Source organism: Plasmopara halstedii, assembly GCF_900000015.1.
Source record: "Plasmopara halstedii genome assembly, contig: Scaffold_292, whole genome shotgun sequence".
Classification (NCBI taxonomy): Eukaryota; Oomycota; class Peronosporomycetes; order Peronosporales; family Peronosporaceae; genus Plasmopara; species Plasmopara halstedii.
In genome coordinates, this window is record NW_020187213.1 from 165392 (window position 1) to 188220 (window position 22829).

A 22829-nucleotide genomic window follows, 5' to 3' on the forward strand; every position below is an offset into this window, starting at 1 on the left:
CGTCGAGGCGATTTGTTATAAAACCACTTCCCCGGAAGCCAAGAGGTCGAGGAACGTACACGATGTCTGCAAGATTCGAGCAGGACTCACGTCGCGCCGTTGACGCAGCTTGTCCTTCTCTTTTTTCTATCCTTGGAAAGAAATATCCGACTCGAAGCCGACTTCTACCAACTCCTCGACAAGTAAATCTGCCGTCCGAGGCGGGCGCGGTGTGTGGCGCCCGAGGCGGGCGCAGTGTGTGGCGCCCGATTGCCGAGGTCTTGGGATGTGCTCCTCGTGAAGCACTGTCCAGAGATGCACCACAACGAAGGGATCTGTCCGCGGGCGCCCTCGGAACCAGCTAGGCTAGGTGTTTTTCGTGTCATAGACACGACCTCATTGAGAGGAAAATATTTTAAGGGGCGTAACGGTTTCTCAGACACGCAAGCCTCGTATGAGGAGACAGTTAAATCTGAATCATAGGTATTCGCAATTTCGATAGTGGAGTGTGACGGGGTTACACGTATCCATAGTATAACGGGTTTCACGTACTCTGGTATGAAAGTATGAATCACACAAGTTGGTGTGACCGTACAAATGTTTGAATTACACAAGTCGATGTAATCACACTCTTGTGTGGCTATACCGTAACAGGAAACCACTAGCCATTATTTGACTATTTAATCGGAAAAACCTAAGGTTTTGTATGTAGACGGCTCTGCTGAAAATAAAACAATTAAATACAGCCTTAAATTTGAACGGACGAGTTGTTAAGGTTTTTAGGTACTCTTGGAGATAGCGAATTGAGATCCGCTACACTCGTACTGGTTTTGTATATATAGAAAGTAAGGTCGGTGACCTTAGTAAGCTTCCTCTAATAAAAGAGCTACTGTAGCCCCGCTGCAGGCACGACGCGTCATTTTGCTCATATGTTGGCAATGCACGAGTCGCCATCCCGAGTGCAACTGTTAGGGTATGATTATCTGTAATTGAGTGAGTTTCTTGTCTTTACAGTTTTGGAGTTGTTTCTTCGACATAGACCTGGGGTCTCGTTGGGCATAGAAAAACTTGGTATTGGTGGGTTTTGAACCGGTGACCATTGGGCCATCGGCTCAGTGTGTGACCACTGCACTAGTGAATGTTGAAGTGTGATGCGCTACAACTTATGAGTGTATGCTTTGTATTTTTGGACATTGATACTTATGATTTACAACGCTGAGCTAGGCCGCATATTGGATCAGTTGTTTAGTGGGGGGACTCTAATTGATTGAGCGTGAGTTCAAACCAGATTGGCTAAGTTGATTCAACCAACGTCCCCTGGTCCTATAATATATTGCAGACCAGATCGTTCGTCATCTGGAACAAATATGGCAATGTTAGGACGAAAAAGACCTTTTCACTCGGGTTTAATCATCAAATCAACAAAAATAAATAGGCCATCTTCGCAGCAGATGATTTGATACCTTGTTGTACGTTTGGATTCTAAGCGCATTTGATACTAGTACTCCATTATAAGGTAACAGCATCCAATAGATAACAAAAATACGACTGTTTTTTGCAGTAGATTACAAAGTTTTGCCGTCTTTACTCATAAACAAGCCGACATGTAGAATGGTGACGTAGCTGACTCATTTCTCCTCGTTTATTGCCATTGTTCAAAGGCTTACATGTTCCAGAAGGCATCTACATGGTATTCATCTCACTGCTAGACGTCGTATGCAATTCCGCTGATGCAACATCCAGCAATATGAAGTTTTTGAACCAGTCTGAAATATCTAAATCTACCATGCAAGTGGTGGTGACTCCAGCGCCGCCAGCCAAGCACCAGAGCACTTTATTATCGAGCACGCTACTCCTCTTTGTGTTATACGTCACGGACAACGTCATGCAACAGAAATGGGTACTTCGCAAAACGTCTGCGGACTGTGCGCGGCTAAGCAGGAAAGTCAATCGAGCTGGAAATGAGTGTGGAAAATTTGTCTGCTGTGGTCACTTGCAGCAAGTCATCAAAACTTCTGTTAATTGGCGTCTGTGGGACTCTTTTGCCCAATGCATTGCATTCCAGACATATGTTACCGATCTAATTCGAGTGGCTCCAGGCAACACCTCTTGCAAGGCGATGCAATGGACACATCATCTTGTCGAAGAATTTCTTGACGCCACAAATCAGCGAAGCAAAGCTAGCGACTGTATGCCAGCTAATGAATATCTGGTCGCAACACCGAAAGTAGCTTCATTGACGAGTCTTGACGAAAATCGATATCAAGACTATGGTGCAAGCGCCGAAAGCTATGAGTGCCCAATCTGCTGTGGCAATTTGGCTGACGATCCAACGTTGCGTCTATTGTGTGGCCACATCTACCACGCCGATTGTGTAAGTGTGTGGCTAGAACTCCAGTACACGTGTCCTGTGTGCCGGGTTGCATCTAGTACGCTGACCGATAGTGTACGAGCCGGCACTGGGCGGGTCGTGGGATAATTCTAGAGCTACCGCCGACTTGAGCGCATCCATTCGTGCTGGCCGATTTGAAACTGTAGAAAGTCGTCAGCTTGATCCATTTCATCATAGGGCACGTTGTAATGAGTATCAAAGCTTTGTCTCGCTGATTCTATTTCAAAAACTATTTGTTTGTTTCTGTTGCGCAAGATTTATTGTCATCTTCGTAGTACGATGTTCCGTATGCCAGAAAGAACTCCTCACGCACAGCCACTTCTTTCCATGTAACAATATAGAGTTGATTTAAAACGATAGGGCTCGTCGTATCCTGTGGATTCTCTATTACGCAGCCAGGCACTAGGATGCAATTGTTGTAGAATCCCGAGGCATCCCAATAGACATCAGCCGGATATTCGTACACACGGTCATTCGGAAATCCGCCAGCGGATCCATCTGCATCTACTAAACCATCAAATGGCATCAAGCGATGACCATATTGTGTTTGAAACTTATCAACGTCCCGTACAGTACCATTGACTACGACAAATGTTTCTCCCAATTCGCCACAACGCGCTACCTTATTCAGTCCATCATGGTGCATCTCCTTTGTTATACGGCGGACACCGAAGATACAAACTACTGAGAAAGCTGGCCACGGGTGACTAGACAAATTAAATAGCCCCCTTCCAGCATTTGGAATACCAGAAATTGCGACACCAACTGTGCCATTATCATTTGTTTCTTGATAGGTGATTGTTTTCAGATTCACCTTTTTAAACACCAACTTTGGTGGCTTTGGGATCCGTCGCTTGACTGCAGCCAGCTCAGCATCTGTAAGCTCGGAATGAGGAGAGCTCGAAGCTTCACTTTCGGTGACAGGAGACGAACAAGCGCTACTGCTCTCAATCCTTCGCTTCTTCCTACAGAAACAAGCCATAGCACGTACGTTAATGAAAATTTAAAACAATTTACAGAGCTTTTTTCTGCGTACTGGGCATCTTCGTCAAATATTGCAAATATCTTCATTTGTCGAGAAATCATGCTTTTCATTGCAGATGAGTAAGCCTTCATCGGATTCTTTGTCGCTAAAACCTTTTGACAAAGTTTTACCATGTGCACAGACGGGTTCGCCACCTGGTGATGGCGACACCGATTGCACAATTCTTTTGTAACGTAGCACAAATCAGTTTTGAACTTGATTTTAGCGATCATTTCACGTGCCATTGTGTCGAGCTTGAACACCCTGGTCAATTCTGCCACGAGAATGCTTGAGTTTACCTTCGATTCATCATCGACTGACTTTAGTATCGCGTCCGCAGCAGGACTGTTTGCAAACTGAATAGTTTTCACGCGTCTGACTTTTCCAAACACAAACGCCGAAAAGTTTTGGCACTTTACATACTCCATTTTTTTCCACATGTCGTCGAGTAAAAATCGATCCACGTCAGAAACCGCACGCGCTGCAATGGGATCAAGATCCCAAGTGCACAAAAACGCATTACGCAGCAAAATTAGCGAGTCTTTTACACGTTTTCGCTTCAAATTGCTTGTATTCGACATCGAAGAGGATGCATGCAGCAACCACGGCATTATCGATTTGGCATAATGATGCAGAAACAACTCACCACCCCGTCTACCTCCTTTTTCTGACGAATCCCAATTGTTAAAACCATAATATTTCGTGTTTAAGTCAAGAACTGTGTCTAACTCATCCATTTCAGAAGGTGACGCCCGTCCAAGGTAGAGTTCCCAAGGACCTGGTTGAATTCTGTGCTTCTTCATAAATGCCACTACCTCCGGAGGCGCTGAGTGTTTAATTGGGGATGAAGAAGTATCAGACGTATGAGACACCTCCCGTTTCAAGATCTCAAATGTCTCATCAATTTTGAGAAGTGGGTCATCTTTAGATGCATCGCCATCTTCTAAAGGCGCCGAGTACTGCAATCCCCACTTAGACCAAAACTCAAACACTGCTCGAACATTTGGCTGTCGGCAGATTAATATAAAACATGCCGTCAAATGTGCTAAAGAAAAACAGATAGATCAGCAAACGTACATTGTGTTTTGCATCTTTACGCAGCTTTTGGGCCAGCTGAAACAAGATTTTTTCAAGCGAGAGCACCAGTGCAGACTCGCGCATCTTCACATTTCGGTCTTTTTGGGGATAATTTGCCCGCAAAGACTTGATGACATCGTGCACAACATATACGACACTTGCTCGCGCCTTAGACGACTCCATGGCATCCATTGTTTTCGCTAATTTCTCGCAAATTGCATCGTGCAAATGCTGGTGACAAATCATGAATTTTGAGCAGGCCTAATAAACAAGAAATTCTGACATTCGTAAGGCAAATCTCTTTAAATAGTAAAGCAAAAGCCTACAGCGCACCTGGATTGCCGATGGTCTTGTATCCAATTGGTCAATAAGCAAGTCAAACTCCAGCATGGGATCACCAAACGTATGTGAAATCGCCTTGGCCGAAAACTCCAATTCCTCCATGACTTTCATGCGCTCATGTAACTTCTCTTCTTTCTCCACATTCACTTCTGCTACAATAAACCCAATCACGACGCCATCACGGTCGGTGCAGAGTGATTTCAAAGACTCTGGACTTGCCCCTGCAATACACAGAATGGGGTCAGCATATCATCTCTGACGAGTAAACGAGCTTTTTTGTCCATTCAACTCTTTCGTACCGCTCTTTCGTAATCGATGAAAACACTTGAGACTTTTCAACACCACCGGAACCAGCAAGTAGAGCGTAAAATTATATGTAGACGCCATAAATTGCACACATAGAGCGCACTCGTGTTTTTTCATGTAAGCTTTCATATCTTCGCAGTTTTTGGCGAAAAACTTGCAGAAAAAGCCTTTATGCGGAATGGCTGACAGCTTTGCCTTGGTGCTAACAGCCAAACGATGTGGAAAGTCCCGCAGTAGCGAGCGTTTCTCAGCCGGTAGTCGGCCGACCAAGTCTATGGATCGTCCTTGAAATTTCACATCTAGTTGCCAATTATCGCTCATTTTAGCCTCCCGCTGACAGTTCTACCAACTAGCAGTATAATATTTCGATGAGCTCTTATCTGACAAAGTTGCGACAGCGGTAGCAAGCTGAGTAGCGCGAGAAGCAGGAGGGGCGTACGTACACAGCTGCAGCAAAGAAACCAAGCCAGTCCAAGATGTTAAGCGTGCACTTTACGTAGAAACGCGATATTTCAAGATTGCGCACTCGTTCGCGGAATAAATTGCTTGCAAACACAGTCGAAGGCCGTGGCTGCTTTAGGCGGTGATATGGGAGACTGTCCGGCTACCGAGGCTGCCCAGTGTATAGTATAGAGCCTGTGGATTGGCTGAAATTATACTTTAATTTAGATACTGCAATTTAATTGAGTGATACAAAAATACATCTTTAGCACTGATCCAAGGATGTGCTAAAGCTTAGGTTAATTCAACACAAGCTACCCAACGCTTTACCTTACAACATTTATATTTTTGAACTTATATGCGGATCTCGCCTTAAGATGCAATTTTGTTCGCCACGTGCAATGTTTGTAAAATCATGTTAGATTATTTGTACCTTCCACAAGTATTGCAAAACTTTGGACTTGTGCGTTCTAGATTTCAATCGTTTTGTAAAAATCATCATCTTGTGTTAAGTTGTTGCGCTTAGATTGACGTTGCCGACTTTATGTAGGACACACATGCTTAGATTTTTTTTGCCACTCGCAAAGCCAGTTCGCGCCTATCTCAGAGTAAAATCTCAGCCTGTTACCCCAGTGCAGAATTTTCTAAAGAGACCGTCTCAATTTTGCGTCGGCAATGTTGACGAGTACGGAAGATGAGAATGATTTTTTTCGCATCACACACGCGCCCTATTCAAATACCGTTTTGCCGAGTGGACATTATGCAATGACGGCTTGCATTTTGCATCACCAGAATCCAAATCAAGTAAATATTCGAATTGCAGTATCATAGTTGGAGTCGACGCAAACTTGCTCTGTATAGCGACAAGCAGAAGGAGATCAAAATCGTAGCGAGGTTTGGTCGGTTTGCAATAACAAAATGGATGCTCGGATATTTCAATGGTATGGACTTGCCTGTGGTTGTCATTGGTGATGACCACCGCCTCACAAATAAGTGATCGGCACGGCAAATTTCGATTTTCAAAGAAAATTAAGCAAATTGTATAGTGCGACAATATGTTGCTATACATGAAGGAGCGCAACCGAAAACATCTCACTCTGGACGCACAAAGTCCAGTGTTGATCGTGGCGCATACTATGCAACCAAGCGAAGAAGCTTGCATTATGCGATAAGTTTCTACTACACCAGCAGTCGCCATTGTAGGAAAGAACATGACATTTCACTACAACGCGTTCTAGTCAAACGTATAAAGGCGCTCACTTTGTGAAAAGATATGTTTGAATTCCGTATTGCGTGCGCCGAGATAGATACTTACACCGCAAAGGTGTGGTGCATTGGTTTTTAGATCTGCTTTTGCACACGTACCTTTGTTTAGTCAAGCAACGCACCTAGCATTCACAACAAAGTGATCTACACACTTTATAAATACAGCGTCTAAGTTTGCGTCAATGTTAGAGTTGCCGATCGGCTTGCACCGCGATGAGCTCCCAGCATTTATGCACGAATGCGCCTTGCTTCTGTATCATGGTGATGCTGCTCAAATAGTTCTTTGCAATTTAAAAGCAAGCCGTGTTCATCAATGTTAGCACCAGTGATTGGCGATCTAAAATTGTTTCTAGAAGACATTGTGATCATCACAGCCGATTCATGGAAAGTAGGTATCCCTAATTCGGGCAGCATATATGCATCATATATATTGCTAGACGATTTTTATGGAGCGTGCGTGGGACAAGGACAGGCTAGGATAATCGCGCGACAATGATCGTGGGACAAAGAGAGGCTAAGATAATTGCGTGACAATGGTTGTACTACTATATCCTCTTTCACATTAGCACAACAATGTCGGCAACTCTCAGCTAACAAGAGTTGTACCTTACATTGCTACAAACTCACCATTTATCGGCAAGTCCTGATTCTAGGTTTCTGTGATGGCATCAAAGCTGGCAGCTATATCGTTTCATCAATTTCATTATTAAATACTGAATGCATGTTGATGTCGATTGCCTGTTTCGAAACATTTCCCAGCTTTAGCAGACAAGATAGAAAGTTAATCCTGTCGCTGAGTCGCCTGCGCGCTGAATGTCATCTAATACAGGCTCAGTCCAAATATTCGTAATACTAACGTGCGGCTTGTAGTGAATGGCGTACAGCTGTCACAGCGTTTGCCACGTATCACTCGAAGCTTCGAGACCCGGGTTTTCAGGGTCTCACCCTCGTCTGCGTTCGTAGAGAAGTACAATTGTACAACGTTCACATAGCCTGTTGGCATAAGTATGAACGATCACAAGTACCGATGAAGTCCGAGACTTGTGGCTGCCAGAGTGCTTAATACTCGTTCTGGTAAAACGATAATATTTATACAGCGGGGTTGCCGTAGCTCTTGATTAGAGGAAGCTAAGCTAAGGTCACCGACCTCACTTTCCTTCAAAGAACCAGTACAAGCGTAGCGGATCGCGATCCGCTACTTCTAAGTACTAAAGCCTTACCATGGCAAACGAACATTTTGTTCAGAAACGAAACGTTGTCTCATTGCTTGAGTTGCGGTAGAGCCGCCAATAGTTAAAACCTTAGGTTTTCCTAATTGATATAGTAATACCCAGTTAAAATAGCAGTTCTAATTAATATAGTAATATGCATAACTAGTGGAAATATTGCAACTGTAGCCACACCTTGTGTGAATACACTAAATGTGTAATACACAGCAATGTACGGTCACACCATCTTGTGTGACCCGCCCTTTCATACAAGAGTACGTGCAACCCCGTTACAGGCCCTCGGAACCAGCTAGGCTGAGTGTTTTGTGTATCATAGACACAGGGCTCACTGAGCTGAGAATGTTCAAGTATATTCTTAAGGACGTAACGGTATCTCAGACACGCGAGCTTTGTATGAGACGACAGTTAAATGTGAATTGTGGGTATTTACAATTCAGATGAGGAAGAGAGGATCTAAGACCGAACGTGGATACGAGCGTAGGAGAACGGCCTCCAATTGCTGCTCCTGTGTCTCGTTGAGGCGATTGGTCCACTCCCCCGAAAGCCGAGAAGTCGGGTAACGGACATGGTGTCGCAAGGTTTGAGCTGAGCTCACGTCGCGCCGTTGGATTCATCCTCGTCGCCATCCCATGCTGGGATGGGAGCATCCGACTCGTAGTCGACTTCCTTCAGCTCCTCGACGAGAAAATCCGTCGCCCGGGGCGGGCACGGTGTGCTGCGCTCAGTCGGTGGGGACTTGGGTTATGCTTCTCGTGAAGCCGCGGACGTACTATCCGGAGATGCACCCAGTGCAGAAGCCGTGTGGAATACGGTTTCAGCTCGGCAATCCCACTTCTGAAGCAAAAGATGCGATCACTTGATCGTTAGGCGTCTACATAGTTGGGCCCCCGGCCACTACACAAGCTGATCTCGATCAGCGGAAAGCTCTGCGAGCTCGATCTTTGGTACCACAAGAAATCTTAATGGAACGGCACCACGCTTGACTTCAAGCTCGAAAAAGAAGCGCTCTGTATGCGCAATGCAGACCATCCCTGAGGTGCTCGCCCCTGGCAAAACTGCTGAAGATGACGATGAGATCTTTAAACGATAGGTGCAGCGGCACCAGAGACTGGTTTCGCTGTCTTCCTTGAAGCGAAGCCACAAGAAAGTAGACGCGCGAGTTGAGCGTCATCTTAGATTTGAGTTTGCCAAGGCGCAACGTCGACTCCTGCATATTGTCGCCCTGCGACATATGGAACAATCCATAACGCTCCCGCGAGCTCTGGGGTTTCTTACACGAGTGAGTCTACGCCCACAGCAGCTCAGGGCCATAGCTTGAGGTCAGCACATGGCCCTCCGACTTCCCGGGCTACTTTTGAGTAGCGCGAAGCGCACGATGACGCGAGCGTCATGATCCTTCCGATCATATGCGCTCACGACGTTTGGGCAGTCCTTCGAAGTGGTACCTCAAACTCCCACGAGTCTCGGAGTTTTGATATCTCCACCACTTCACAAGATGTTGGGTTAGAAGACGTCGACCCACACGGTGTTCCATGTGATAGTGAACGCCACCATTCTCAGCGAGAAGTGTCGGCTGCAGACGATGACGACTTGGTCGATCACCATACAGTGACTCGCGATGCTCTTCGAGCGTTGGAGGACAAATCCCGTCCTCATCGGCACTCTGCCGAACATCTCTTCAAGGTCATCTACCGCTGTGCAGAAATCCTCAAGAGTCTTTGTGCACCAACTGCCTCGCGTTGAGAATTATCGTGCTCTGTCGGAGCTGCTCCTAGTCATCGAACAGGCGAATACGTCAAATCGTGCGACAGTGGAGCAACTCGCGCCGTGGAAACGGAAGTTGTTGCACTCCGTTCTCAGAACCAGTTGCTGGTAAACGTCTGGGTAGCCGAGCGCCTTCTGGCGCCGCCCGGCGCAACGCTTCCGCGTTCACTTGCGCCGGATCCCGATACGGATAATGCAACCCACATAAGATACAGGGTGGGTGCTCATCCTTCTCGGGTATACGCTAGGCCTCACCGAGACTTCCTGTCGACCATAATGAGTGTCTTGCGGTTCGATGGCTGAAAGCCAAGACATGCAGAAAGAATATGCAGACGGAAGAGGTAGAAGAATTGCTGAATGCATTGAGGTCAGAGACCTGGTTCTAAATGCTTAACTTCCATACACATGCAGATTCTGCTGTGTTTAAGGCAAAGTTCCGATTACAATTCACTGGACATTTTAAGGTTGTGGCCAAGGGCTTTTTTACGCACAATGAAGGGCTGACATCAGTTAGTCGTTTGCCTTTTCCTTCCCCACCAAGTACTGAGCCGTGGGTTGGTGGCGCCACCGGGACGCATGGATTAATAAGCCCGTTCACGTAGAATGGCGTGTAGCCGGTAGATAGACACACTGCATTGTTCAGAGTAAATTCTACGAGTGGCAGCATGGCACTCCAGCGCGTCGGTGTCTCAGCGCTGACGCTGAGGACAATGTCTTCAACGACGCGATTCACGCGCTCAGCTTGATGATCAGTCTGTGGATGGTTTGCTGATGACATAGTCAACTTGGTGTCCATCACCCTGAAAAGTGTAGACTAAAATTCCCCAGTGAAGCGTGGGTCTCCGTCAGGAACAATTGACTCCGAAAGTCAATGTTGTCGAAAGACGCGATCGACCAGCAGCGTCACTGAAACCACACCGTCGATGGTATCCGGCACTGCCGCAAATGAACCATCTTGCTCAAACGGTCCAAAAAGACCACCACATCCGTGTTCCCTGCCGAGACCTCCGGCAGGCCAAACACAAAGTCCATACTCATCGACTGCCAACACTCGGAGGATACCAGTAAACTAGCTTGCGGCGCCGCCTCCGTATTCGGGGAGGATTTCACCTTTTGACACATCTCACATGTTCGCGGATGTGTGCTCGTCCACTTGTACAGCTTGGGTCACCAATAGCGGCAGCTCACTGATCTATACGTCTTCTCACGACCGAGGTGACCATTTGGTGGAGTGCCACGGGCCTCATAGAGGATACAATATTTCAAATCTAAAGCGTGAGGAACCACAATTTGTGGCGTATCCATCGAATCGATACTAGAATACAGCAGCCCGTTATTCAATTATTCAACAAATGTCGGTGAAACCGTGCGCGCAAACGCGCCGACAACTTTTTTCCGAGTTCTAAACTTCTAGCTCCCGAGAGTCTGTAGCAGCGCTACACACATACCATCACCCGCGTATGCGGTGTGGATCAAATCCGTCACAGATGACGTCACCGTCGTGACATGAGCAAGTCATAAACCGGTCTGCGTGACAACGTAGCAGCCAAAGCATTCTGCTTTTCTGGCTTATACTTCGCCTTGAAGTTTTATTTTACAAAGAATGAGAGCCACCTGGCCATCCTCTTCGGGATGTCAGGCGACTGGGTCGCATTGTGTAGTGACGCATTAGCTGTGTAGAACACAAACGGCTTTGAGCGCAGCAGTTGCACCCTGCATTTGACAAGTGCATACTTCAGCACAGGCAATTAATTGTCGTGGACTGGGTTATTCCTCTCCACAGCCTTAAACTGACGAGATTCAAACTGGATCATCCGATATCTCCCCTCGGCGTCTGCTTGTAGCAGTGCACAGCCGATGGCAAAGTACGAAGCGTCACAGACGACACTAAGAGGACGATCGGGGTATGGCAACGCCAGTATTGGTGCATGAAGAAGGCTGGCTTTGACCCTGTCAAAAGCCTTCCGATGTTCGGTGTCCCAACACTATTCTATATACTTTCTAGAAAGATTAGAAAATGTTCGTGCCATCTCTGCATAATTTGGCTATACTTGTGCAAGTAGTTGGCGAGGCCAAAACACTTGCGCAAGTCCTTTTGGTTCTTTGGAACCGGCCAGTCCATAATAGCTTTTATCTGATCGAGATCCGCTCAAAGATCAAGCTTCTTCATGAAGCTCCCTATAAAGGGGATTCTCTGCGTCGAAGATGCTTTTATCTGCATCAGCATACAGCTTGTTCGTGCGTATGCAATCGAGCACTGCTCTTAAATGGACGATGTGATCTCCTCATCTGTCCTCCCGTGCCCTGCACGACTGTAGACGAAGATGTCGTCAAAGGTTTTTGCGCATACGCCCGATGGAGCCTGAGCAATTGCGTCACAAGACGATTTAATGTTGCTGGCGTATTTCTCAGCCCTTGGGGCATCACCAACCACTCCCAGAGCTTCACGCTCGGAGTACTCTCCCTGTCAGCGGAATATCATTCGCTCTCATGAGCAATTGGTAATATCCATCGAGCGCTGTACTGCGTACAGCCAACCATATTGTTCTGGCAAAAATCCTTCTCGGGAATCGGCGTCTCAGCCAGAATGGTGGTAGCGTTTGAAATATTGTCAGCCTGAGCTAGTCGCCACTTGCCGTTTGGCTTCCGGACACAAAACGTGGGTGTCGAACGGGGAGAGTTGCTCTCACGTATCAATCCTGCGACGTATTTCGTACGGAAGAAGGCGTCGATCACGTCACGCTGTTTTTTGGGCAAGGGTAATTAGCGTGTTACGCAGTATTTGGCTCGGAATCAGGTCGATCTCATGACGCACACCTAGGTCCGGAGGTAGGACTGACGGCGGGTCTTTGAAGACGACGTCTTGAAATTCCTTTTCAAAGTAAAATATGGATTCAAGGGATCCTTCGGGATCGCCGATCCACTTCGTGCGTTCAGCACCCTCTTAGTGTGCTCCAGGACAGCTTCACCCAGAAGCGACGACGAGTAAATCTCCTCGTTAGGTCGTATAATGACCACCAAAGTTAAATTGTCTGCCTCCAAGGCACCACCATACTCTTCGAAGGGCATCTATCCAGCTCAAGAAGAGCATCCTCCGCAAAATAGCCTCGAGGAAGATGTCGCCATCATTCTCTCCCGTCATACTGTTGACGAGGGTGTATTGCTGTGCGCTATCGTCTACGGTAGACATACCATGGGTCAGGGTCGACAACCTACGTCTTGCAGATACCATACACCATCGCCGCCGCCTCTCTAAACAGCTTTTACGTCTCATCGAGACCAGTGGAACCACGGACTCGGCGTCGTCTTGTACCACCATTCCCTGCTCCGTCGGAGCCTTGTTGATATGAACAACATCCAATGAAGAGCTGCTATTTCCGCAGTCTTCGTCCGGTGGATAACATGCCTTTTAACTCAGAAAGGCCTTGCCCAGAATGTTTCGGACTTCGTCCGACCATTCTACTCTTGGCATGCAGCAACTGCTTTGAAACGTGGGCAGTGCTCAGTGGGCTACGTGCCACTCCACGTGATTCACTGGGACCTCACCGCGATGAATCGGTCATTGGCCGACCATGCCACTCTTAGAATCCAGTAACCGCTCAGTTATTTGAGCAGTTCTCAAAGAGTTACGTGCCGCTCCGAGTTTAGCCCACGAGCCATGCTCGAAACTCTTGTCCAATGCACCTTTGATACTCAACGACTCGGATACTCCAACATCAAACACATTAACCGCCCCGATCCAGTGCCCTCACAAATAGAGCTTCTGCTTCCTAGCAGTGGTGGGTTCATTACTCATCAAAGCTCCACCGGGTGACGTGCGCTTAGCGCTTAAGGTTTTCGATCAGCTACCAGTCCATGGCTCATGGTGTTTCAACCATGCTATACCACAGATAAGGTCATACCTTGAACTCAAGTCTAAGACTGGACAGCGTTCCACGCTATCAAAGTCAAGAAACTTGACACCGAGGTCGACAGGGACCCTCGGCACAGTGACGTCTCTAAGAAAACTGTGACGGTGTCACTCAACCGCGCATTCAGCGCCTCACCATACAGCTGACTTCCTTCGATAGTGAAGCGTCGAGCATAGTTGCTCGACGCCCCGGAATCGACCAGATCCTTCCATGGTTTATCAAAGCCCTTCACGGTCGCTTTTACGACCAGGCACGGCTTGCATACACGTTCCGTGTTCAAGAGAACAAATATCTTCGAAGCTAGGCCCTGCTGCCTTTTACCTCATTACGGCTCAACAGAAATCAGTTTTCCCAGCAGCACGGAGTTCTTCCTCCTCTTTCTCAGCATAGTTGAGATCCATTGGCCCAGGCCGGCTCGACAAGCTCTAAGGGTGTGCATTCCAACCCAGTCGTGCCGACTTGAAGTTTAATTCGAATATTAATGCCACGTTCACCGCTTCTTCAAAGCAAGACGGATGCACATGGAATACTTCCATTCTGGCCACGCCAGTATGGAGATCCTCCATCCTCCATGAGATCGGTCACTGCGACCGCCTCGGGGAGAGGATCTGCTGCCATCCTGGCAATAAGAATTCTTAGTAACTCTTGGACAAAGTCCAACAACTCCTTTTTATCCTGTCGAACAGCAAGGAAACGCGATCTCGCGCGATATGCCTGATTAAGCGGCGAAAACACTCGCAAAAGCCGACGCTTCAGCACCTTCTAGGAGGGGAGCTCCGCGCACGTTGGTGCCCATTCTCGCGCTCGGCCCTCGATCTTAGAAATAGCTAGCACCACACGGTGGTGCTCGTTCTAGAGCATGGCGGATGCCATAGCCATCTCGGTCTCGTCATAATATTCTCTTCATCCTTATCCTCGAAGGTTTTAACGCTCATCATGAGCAGCCCGGGTCGGAAGTGATCATCCACCGTCGACGGTGGCGTCATAGACACACTTGACGCTGATAGCTTGTACCGTAAGTGCCTTAGCAGAGCACTTTCATAGTTTGAAAACGCTTCTAGGCGCACTTATGACCTCGGGCCCTTGCGCAACGAGGTGCTCCGCGCCATCAAGGCCCAGAGGAAATCAGTTTATTAAGCCCGTCCTGCATGCCCTGGGGCGAATCGGAGTATGTCATCATCATAACAAAGGATCAGTCATAACGACTTAGGCGTAGATTGACTACGAGTGCAACCAAGTGTAGCGGGACTGCCGTAGCTCTTTGCTTAGAGGAAGCTTAGCTAAGGTCACCAATCTTATGTTCGTTCCAGGAACTAGTAAAGGTGTTGCGGATCGCAATCCGCTACTTCTGAATACCAATGTTTTACCAAGGTAGACGAACACTTCCGTTCAAAAATTAAAAGTGTATTAAGTGTTTTATTTTGCAGCAGAGCCGCCAACATCTAAAACCGTAGGTTTTCCTAACTAAATAGTACAATCTAATTAATATTCGTTACTACAGGCAGTCCTGCCACCTAGTGGGTTCTAGCTTCGGTGTAGCCACACCATTGTGCGACGATACTAACTTGTGTAATCCGCACCTATGTACGGCCACACAATTTTGTGTGACCCGTTCTTTCATACAAGGGTACGTGAAATCCCGTTACAGAACAGCAGAGTAAAATGATAGCTCAACTTTACTACAGGCATCTAATAAACATATGAACCCAGCCTCTGCGCGTTATCAACGTGTTATTTTAAGTCAAAGCTTCAAATGCACAAGGTTGCCGGCATAGCACTGTCAGTCAACTGAAGCACCGAGTCGTGGAAAGTCTATATTTTCTGCGAGGATGAAAAGAAATCGTTTTATGACTTGTCACCTGACAAGTAGAACACGCAATTTATGCTGATGTATACTACTGTTCTCGTAAGGATCAGGAAGTTGCTTCTCAAATGGCCAGAGTCTCAAGTGAAGGCGTTTAATAGAGATATGAATCGGCTGGTGAAACACCTGCGAGAGCAGACCGACCAAGCGCGGGTGGTAGTATAGATGGTATTCGTCGTGGGTCACAAAGTTGACCGTCCAAGCATCAACGAGTCAAAACGGAGAAAATCTATCTGCAGTGGAGCTGTCGTAGTTTTTTTGCTTAGAGGAAGCTTGATTAAAGTTGGTGACCTTCGCTCTATACTTAGAACCAGCGGATTGCAACCCGCTTACTTTAGGACTAACTACAATCTTAACCCAATGCTTATTAGCACCTCCGTTTAAAATGTGAGCTGTATTTCTTGAGTTTATTTGCGACAAAGACGCCTATATCTAAATCTACAGATTTTCCTGTCTTTATAGTAAAACCTACTTATACGTATAACTTCTGGCTGTACCAACCACGTACTGACTTGTTGTTTAAGTGGAACGATGCCATCTCGTGTGACCCACACCCATTTTACCAGAGCTCGTGAAACCCCGTTACGCTATCTCTGGAAAGTTGCTGTGGTCATGAATTTGTTCATGCCCTAAACGGAGCAATAGTGAATCACGCTTGGCCGTCAAACTAGGGTGTTGCGTGCAAGAATGGGCACAAATATGCAGTTTATAACTGATAAGGCGTATTTAATATGGCAAGATCAGAGACGATAGATACAGCTAGTGCTTGCATCCTCTAATCAGGCGTATATAATTCTTCCGTGTTTGCATGTTGAGGGAGACGAGCTCAAGAGAACTATTTCCAGAGATTGAGTTGATAATTGTACTGGTTAAAGACTCTCGCCTCGAGGCTGTAACTGTTACGCGAGAGTTGGATTGAGACGAATGCTATACGAAGACGCCGTAGCGAAATGATTTTTAAATACACCGACGCGCCAGAAAGAGGGAATTTTGCTGCCGATAAACACCTTTGTACTCGCAGATGCTCACTCTGTGGCAATAAGCGCTCATCGGAGAAACGTCGAATTCCAGTAGACACAGAGCGATCTACTGAAATATGCAGTAGAACCTGTCTAAATTAAACCTGTTTGATTTAAAACCCTCTTTAAATTGAACAAAAGATATGAACCCATGTTGGGCACCATACAGTAGAACCTGTCTAGATTAAACCTGTTTAATTTAAAACCCTCTCTAAATTAAACACTGTCCCCCAGTCCCAACATGTTTAATTTAGACAGGTTTTACTGTACCTGGTTTTATCAAACCTTGTGGAGATCGTTACCATGGAGACCCATACATGAACAGAAATATATAGTTTAGGAAAGGTTAGTTTCATATCATAGGGCTGTTAGTTGTCGGTGTCAACGTCCAGGATTTTGTGAGCTGTGCTAATTTCTTACAGATTTTAAGATTTTAAAGCGTCGTACGATGCAAGACTTCAAAAGCAGTCGATACAGCTTGGATGGCATGGATAGCGCCAAATACGAATCTGATATCCGTACGTCTTGCAACAGGAACCTTTGGTAAGCGCCAGAAAACACATCAGTCAGAAAAAGGGTGCGTCTGGCGCAGGGGTGAAGCTGCTACAGATTCCGTATAGATAATGGGATCTCAAACTGTGAGCAATCAAAGTGTTGGCTGCCTTGAGCAGATATCGGAAGGCAAAAAACCGATGCAAATTTGTGTCTGGTAGACCCCGGTAGTGTGTAGAAGCGACCGGGTTGTCGCAGTTCTCCATTACAGAGCCAACGAAGTTGAACAGCGACAGTAAGTCACGAGTTGATGGACTAGTCCCTCAAAGTACAAGATATTTATTCCCTTCACAATGCGACAGTACCGACGAGTCAGCACTACCGTGTGACGGGTTTACCGGGCTGAGCAGTGAAGCTGCAGGGAGAAGTGGCGAGTAAGATTATTTGCTCGTGGTCGAGACAGCCGAGATAGTCCAGGTAAATGTCAGTATTCATTCTTTCGTTTTTTCTTAACAGAAATTCGTATGAAAACGGTAGAAATGTCTCGAGGAAAATCTGCAGCGAATTACAATGCAGCAAAGTCACAGAAATGTTATGATTTGTACCGGGATCTCGTTATTCGTCATTGATCAATCCGTCATTGGGGACTTTGAAGTGAGGAGCGAGGCAATCATCTACGAATACACTACCGATTCTCATCTTTGTAAAAAAAATCACGACGTAGTGCTTACACCAAATGTCGAAGAAAAAGCCGTCTATCACATCTCACAAACCTTTTGGCAAGATTTGCCATGCAATGCAATATTTGACTCGGGAGTAGCGCAGTGTATGACGTAGCCCCTTTCCGGACGCGAAACGTGTGGCGAGTCACATCCTATTTTGATAAATTAAATATAACTGTAGTTCCGGCGCAAACACCACTTTTTGAATCACGATTTGCTACAGGACTACGTGTTCGACTTCACTTGATCTTGACCTAATTGGCGAATCATCAGCTATTGATTAGATTCAGCGATATCCCTTTCACTGCGGTGAAACTTTGAGCAGAATGGTATGGGGTTGACTGATTATGATAAAGGAGCTGCCTGATTTTCTGGCAACATTCAATTGTCGTTACGTTGGTCGGGCCACACACCGAGACTACACACAAACCTATAACAACAAAATATACGTCATTCTCGTGCCGATTTTGAGAATTCGGTTTGTTAAACACCTGCAAGCATTGTTCGAGTGTAAGTGCCGAAATGAGCTCTTCGCCAATACAAAAACTGTGTCAGTTTTGAATGAGATCTTGCTAAATTTATTCATTAGGAAGTATGACCCGCGAGAAAATCATGATAAATAATGGCCATTGTCGATTGATAGGTGCCTGTGCCTCGAAATGTCTTGAGGAAGTTAATTGGCTCGGCAAACTACTTGCACAAATATAGTGCAAATTATGTCAAATAGGCTAACCTTTTATCAAGCTCTTTAACAGGGCGTTAGATTGAGCTGGTTGCGGTAGAAAAGGCGGCTTTCATAGCTGCAATAGGACGCTTCATTCGCCCCCCGGTTCTGTTTTTTAAAATCTGAATCGGGTATATCATGTCTTCTTTGACGCATCAGTCTTTGCCATATGTTGAGCTTTACTACTAGCGGATGGTGATGGGCAAGAAAATGTGATCACGTCCGCGTTTTACTCGACGATTAAAGCAAGAAAGAGGAACTATTCTGATGTAAAAACGCGCTTTGTTGCATTCTAATCAGAATTTTATAAAGTTTAAGCTGCATTGTAACGGGGGTTACCCGTGCCCTTACGAGAAAAGGCGAGTCGTGCGACCGTACATAGATGTGCATTACACAGTTAGTATAATAACACTGTAGTGTGGCTACACCGTAACACGTGGCAGGATTGCCAGTAGTAATGCATATCACTTTACATATTAGGTTTCGCTATATTTCATCGCAACTAGTATATTGATTAGGAAAATCTAGGGTTTTAGATTCTGGCGTCTCTCCCGCAAAATAAAACAATTTAATACATTTTCTTTTTAAACATAAATGTTCGTCTGTCTTGGTAAGACTTTAGTACTTAGAATTAGCGGATTGCGATCCGCTACACTTGTACTGGTTCTCGAAAAGAACGTATCAGCTTCCTCTAAGCAAAGAGCTGCGGCAGCCCCGCTGCACTTGGTAGCATTCTTAGGCAATCTACACCTGAGTCCTTACGAATGATCCTTTGTCAGGATGGAGGCATACGCCGCTTTTCCCCAGGGCATGCAGGATTGCCTTAATAAACTGATTTCTTGCTAGGCCTTGATGGCGCAGAGTACCTCGTTGCGCAAGGGCCCGAAGCCATAAGCGCGCCTAGAGGCATTTCATACTATGAAATACACTACTAGAGCACTTACGCCAGGATCTATCAGAGTCGCTGCGGCTATGACACCACCGTCGACGGCGGATGATTCCTTCCGACCCAGGCTGCTCATGGCGAGCGTTAAGACCTTTGGGGGTTAGGATGGAGAGAATCTCATGCCCTAGGGGATGAAGGCCGAGATGGCTAAGGCATTCGCCATGCGTGGCGCTAGCTATCTCCGTGTTCGGGAAAGAGAATGGGCACTGACGTGCGGTCCTTCGATTGAAGCTGCGTTCCCCTTCTGGAAGGAGCTGAAGCGTCAGGTTCCGCGAGTATATTCGCCGCCTAATCAGGCGTATCGCGTGAGATCGCGTTTACTTGCTACCCGACAGGGCAAGAAGGAGTTGGCGGACTTTGTTCAAAAGTTGCGTACTCCTATTGCCGGGTCGGCAGCCGATCTTCTCCCCGAGACGGTCATAGTGACCGTCTTTATATAAAGCCTCCACGCTGGCGTGGCAAGAATGGAAGTTTTCCGCGTGCATCCGCCTTCTTTTGAGGAAGCGGTTAATGTGGCATTGAATGCCGAAACCAACTATATGTCGGCACGACTTGGTTCGTATGCACACTTTTAAAGCTCGCCGAGCGGACCTGATTCAATGGATTTTAGTAATGCTGTGAAAGAGGGGCAACGCTTCTATCAACCGAGCAGCTTATAAACACCAAACGGAAAATTGCCTGTGGAGCCATCCGTCACCTCGGACTGGTTATTCTCTGCACAAGGCGCGTAAAGGCTCGTCCAACCGACGTTCCGCTTATGACCAGTCTGGTTTGACGCGAAGAGACGAGAAAAACCAGTAGGCGCGGGGCGCCCTACTGGGAAAAAACTGAGTTCTGTTGAGCCTCAATGAGGTAGAAGGCAGCAGGGTCCAACCCCAAAGACTTCCGTGTGGTTAAACACGAAATGTGTGTACAAGCCGGGTTGCTGGTCGTAAAAGCGACCGTGAAGGGCATGGATAATCCTTATCGATTCTGGTGCGTCTAGCAATTATGCTCGACGTTCCACACTCGAAGGATGTCAGTTGTACGCTGAAGCGCTGGAATTGCGGTTGAGGACACCGTCACTGTTCGCTTTGTGACGGGGACTTGATTCACTGTGCCGAGGTCATTGCAGACCTCGGTGTCAGGTTCCTTGACTTTGATAGCGTGGAACCTTGTCTAGTCTTAGATTTGTATGCAAAGTATGACCTTATCCATGGTATAGCATAATTAAAACACTATGAGCCATGGATTGATAGGATAGTATGGCCTTGGGCGCTACGCGCACGTCTCCTGGTGGAGCTTTGTTGAGTCATAAACCCATCTCGGCTAGGAAGCAGAAGCGCTATTGACGTGGGCACTGGGCCGGGAAGGTCAATCTGCTAAATATCGGAATCTACGAGTTGTAAAACATCGAAGGTGTATTGGAGTGGGGTGGCACGTAACCCACTGAGCACTACCCACGTTTCAAAGCGGTTGCTGCATGTCATGCGTGACATGGTCGGCCAAGGGCCGAAGCATCGAGGGCGAGGCCCTCGTGATGCACGTGAAGTGGCACATAAACCACTGAGCGCTGCTCGAGTATCAAAGCCGTCACTGCATGTCATGCGTGACATGGTCGACCAAGGGCCGAGGCATCCAGGGCGAGGCCCTCGTGATGCGCGTGAAGTGGCACAAAAAACACTGAGCACTGCTCTCGTTGCGAAACAGTCGCTGCATGCCATTGATGGCGTAGTCGGACCGAGTCCGATGCATCTTGGGCACGGCTCTTCAGATGCGCGTGGAGCGGCACGCTAATTCACTGGACAAAGACTGCGGGGTTAGCAGCTCATCGCCGGATGTTGTTGATAACATCTGAGCTCCAAAGGAGCGGAAAGTGAGGGTGACACCTGACGACGCGGAATGCGTGTTCACCCTGGTCTCACCGAGACATAGAAACTCTTTACAGAGGCGACGGCAACGCCGTATGCTGGCTGCAAGATGCCGGGCGTCGACCCTGGTCCAGGGTATGTCTACCGGAAATGACGGTGCACAGATATACACCCTCGTCAACGTTATGACGGGGAAGGGTGCACGACGTCCACCTCGAGGCTATGCCCGCAGTAAATGTTCTTCTTGAGCTGGACGTGATGTCCCTTTAAGCGTTTGGCAGTGCCTTGAAGGCAGCCAAATTGATCGAAGTGGTCATTGTACGACCGGACGAGGAGATAAACCCGTCATCGCTTCTGGATGAAGCTGTCTTGGAAGAGACCAAGAGAGTGCTGAACGCACGGAGTGGATTCTTGCTTCTCCGAAATCCCTTGGATCCGTACTATCCTTTGGTAAATTTTGAAACGTCGTCTCCAAAGACCCGCCTTCGGCCCAACCTACGGACCGAGGTGTGCGTCATGAGATCGACCTGGTTCCGGTACCAAATACTGCGTAACATGCCGATGGCCCCTGCCCGACGAGCAGCGTGACGCCATTGACGCCTTTTTCCGTGCAAAGCACGACGCAGGATTGGTGCATGAGAGCAAGTCTTCCCATTCGGCATCCACGTTTTGTGTTCGGAAGCCGAACGCTCCGGAAGACAATATTTTAAACGCTACCAACATTTCGGCACAAACGCCAATTCCTAGATAGGATGTTCTTCAGAACAACAAGGTGGAATGTACGAAGTATAGTGCACTCGATTTGGTAGATGGATACTTCCAATTGTTCATGAGAGCAAGTGACATTCCGCTGACAGCGATAAGCACTCCAAGCGGCATGCTCTGGGAGTAGCTGGTGATGCCTCAAGGGCTGTCAAATGCACCAGCAACATTTTTCGTCTTGTGACACAGTTGTTCAGGCTCCACAGGGCGTATGCACAGACATACTTTGACGACATTTTCGTTCGTAATCGTGCGGATCGAGCCTTCTGGCTCCTTGGAACCGGCTAGTCCACAATGGTCTTGACCTTAGCGGGATCCGCTTGAAGGCCACACTTCCCAATGAAGCACCCCAAAAAGGGAATCTCTTCTGCGCCAAAGATGCACTTGACTGCATTGGCGTACAGTTTGTTCGTGCGCATGCACTCGAGCACCGCTCTGAAATGGACGATGTGATACTCCTCATCTGTCTCCCACTTGCGTAAGTGGCTTGGTCTCGCCAATTACTTGCACAAGTATAGCGTAAATTACGCAGAAATGGCCCGGCCATTATCCGATTTCCTTAAAAAGAAGCGATATGATGTTGGATCACCGAACATCAGAAGGATTCTAACGGGGTCAAAGACAGCCTCCTGCATGCACCATTACTGGCGCTGACAGACCCCGATCGTCCTTTCAGCGTCGTCTGTGACGCTTCGGACTTTGCCATCGGCTATGCACTG

General features: G+C 47.2%; 3 protein-coding genes across 3 annotated transcripts; 1 reads left to right on the plus strand and 2 right to left on the minus strand.

Moving 5' to 3' along the window:
- Positions 1-1765: 1765 nt before the first annotated feature.
- PHALS_05864 (e3 ubiquitin-protein ligase praja-2) lies at positions 1766-2458 on the plus strand (the record flags this gene model as incomplete). Its single annotated transcript, XM_024723175.1, has 1 exon — positions 1766-2458. The coding sequence occupies one exon, from the start codon at positions 1766-1768 to the stop codon at positions 2456-2458; it is 693 nt and encodes a 230-aa protein (XP_024574178.1).
- A 142-nt stretch (positions 2459-2600) lies between these two features.
- PHALS_05865 (uncharacterized protein) lies at positions 2601-5441 on the minus strand (the record flags this gene model as incomplete). The annotated part of the gene is made up of 6 exons (XM_024723176.1): positions 2601-2878; positions 2948-3336; positions 3408-4402; positions 4473-4733; positions 4806-5035; positions 5114-5441. The coding sequence occupies 6 exons, from the start codon at positions 5439-5441 to the stop codon at positions 2601-2603; spliced, it is 2481 nt and encodes an 826-aa protein (XP_024574179.1).
- Positions 5442-5972: 531 nt separating this feature from the next.
- Positions 5973-7007, minus strand: PHALS_15117 (uncharacterized protein). The gene has a single exon (XM_024723177.2). It carries the CDS (start codon positions 6772-6774, stop codon positions 6277-6279), a length of 498 nt encoding a protein of 165 aa, XP_024574180.1. The 5' UTR covers positions 6775-7007; the 3' UTR covers positions 5973-6276.
- Between the last annotated feature and the right edge of the window lie 15822 nt (positions 7008-22829).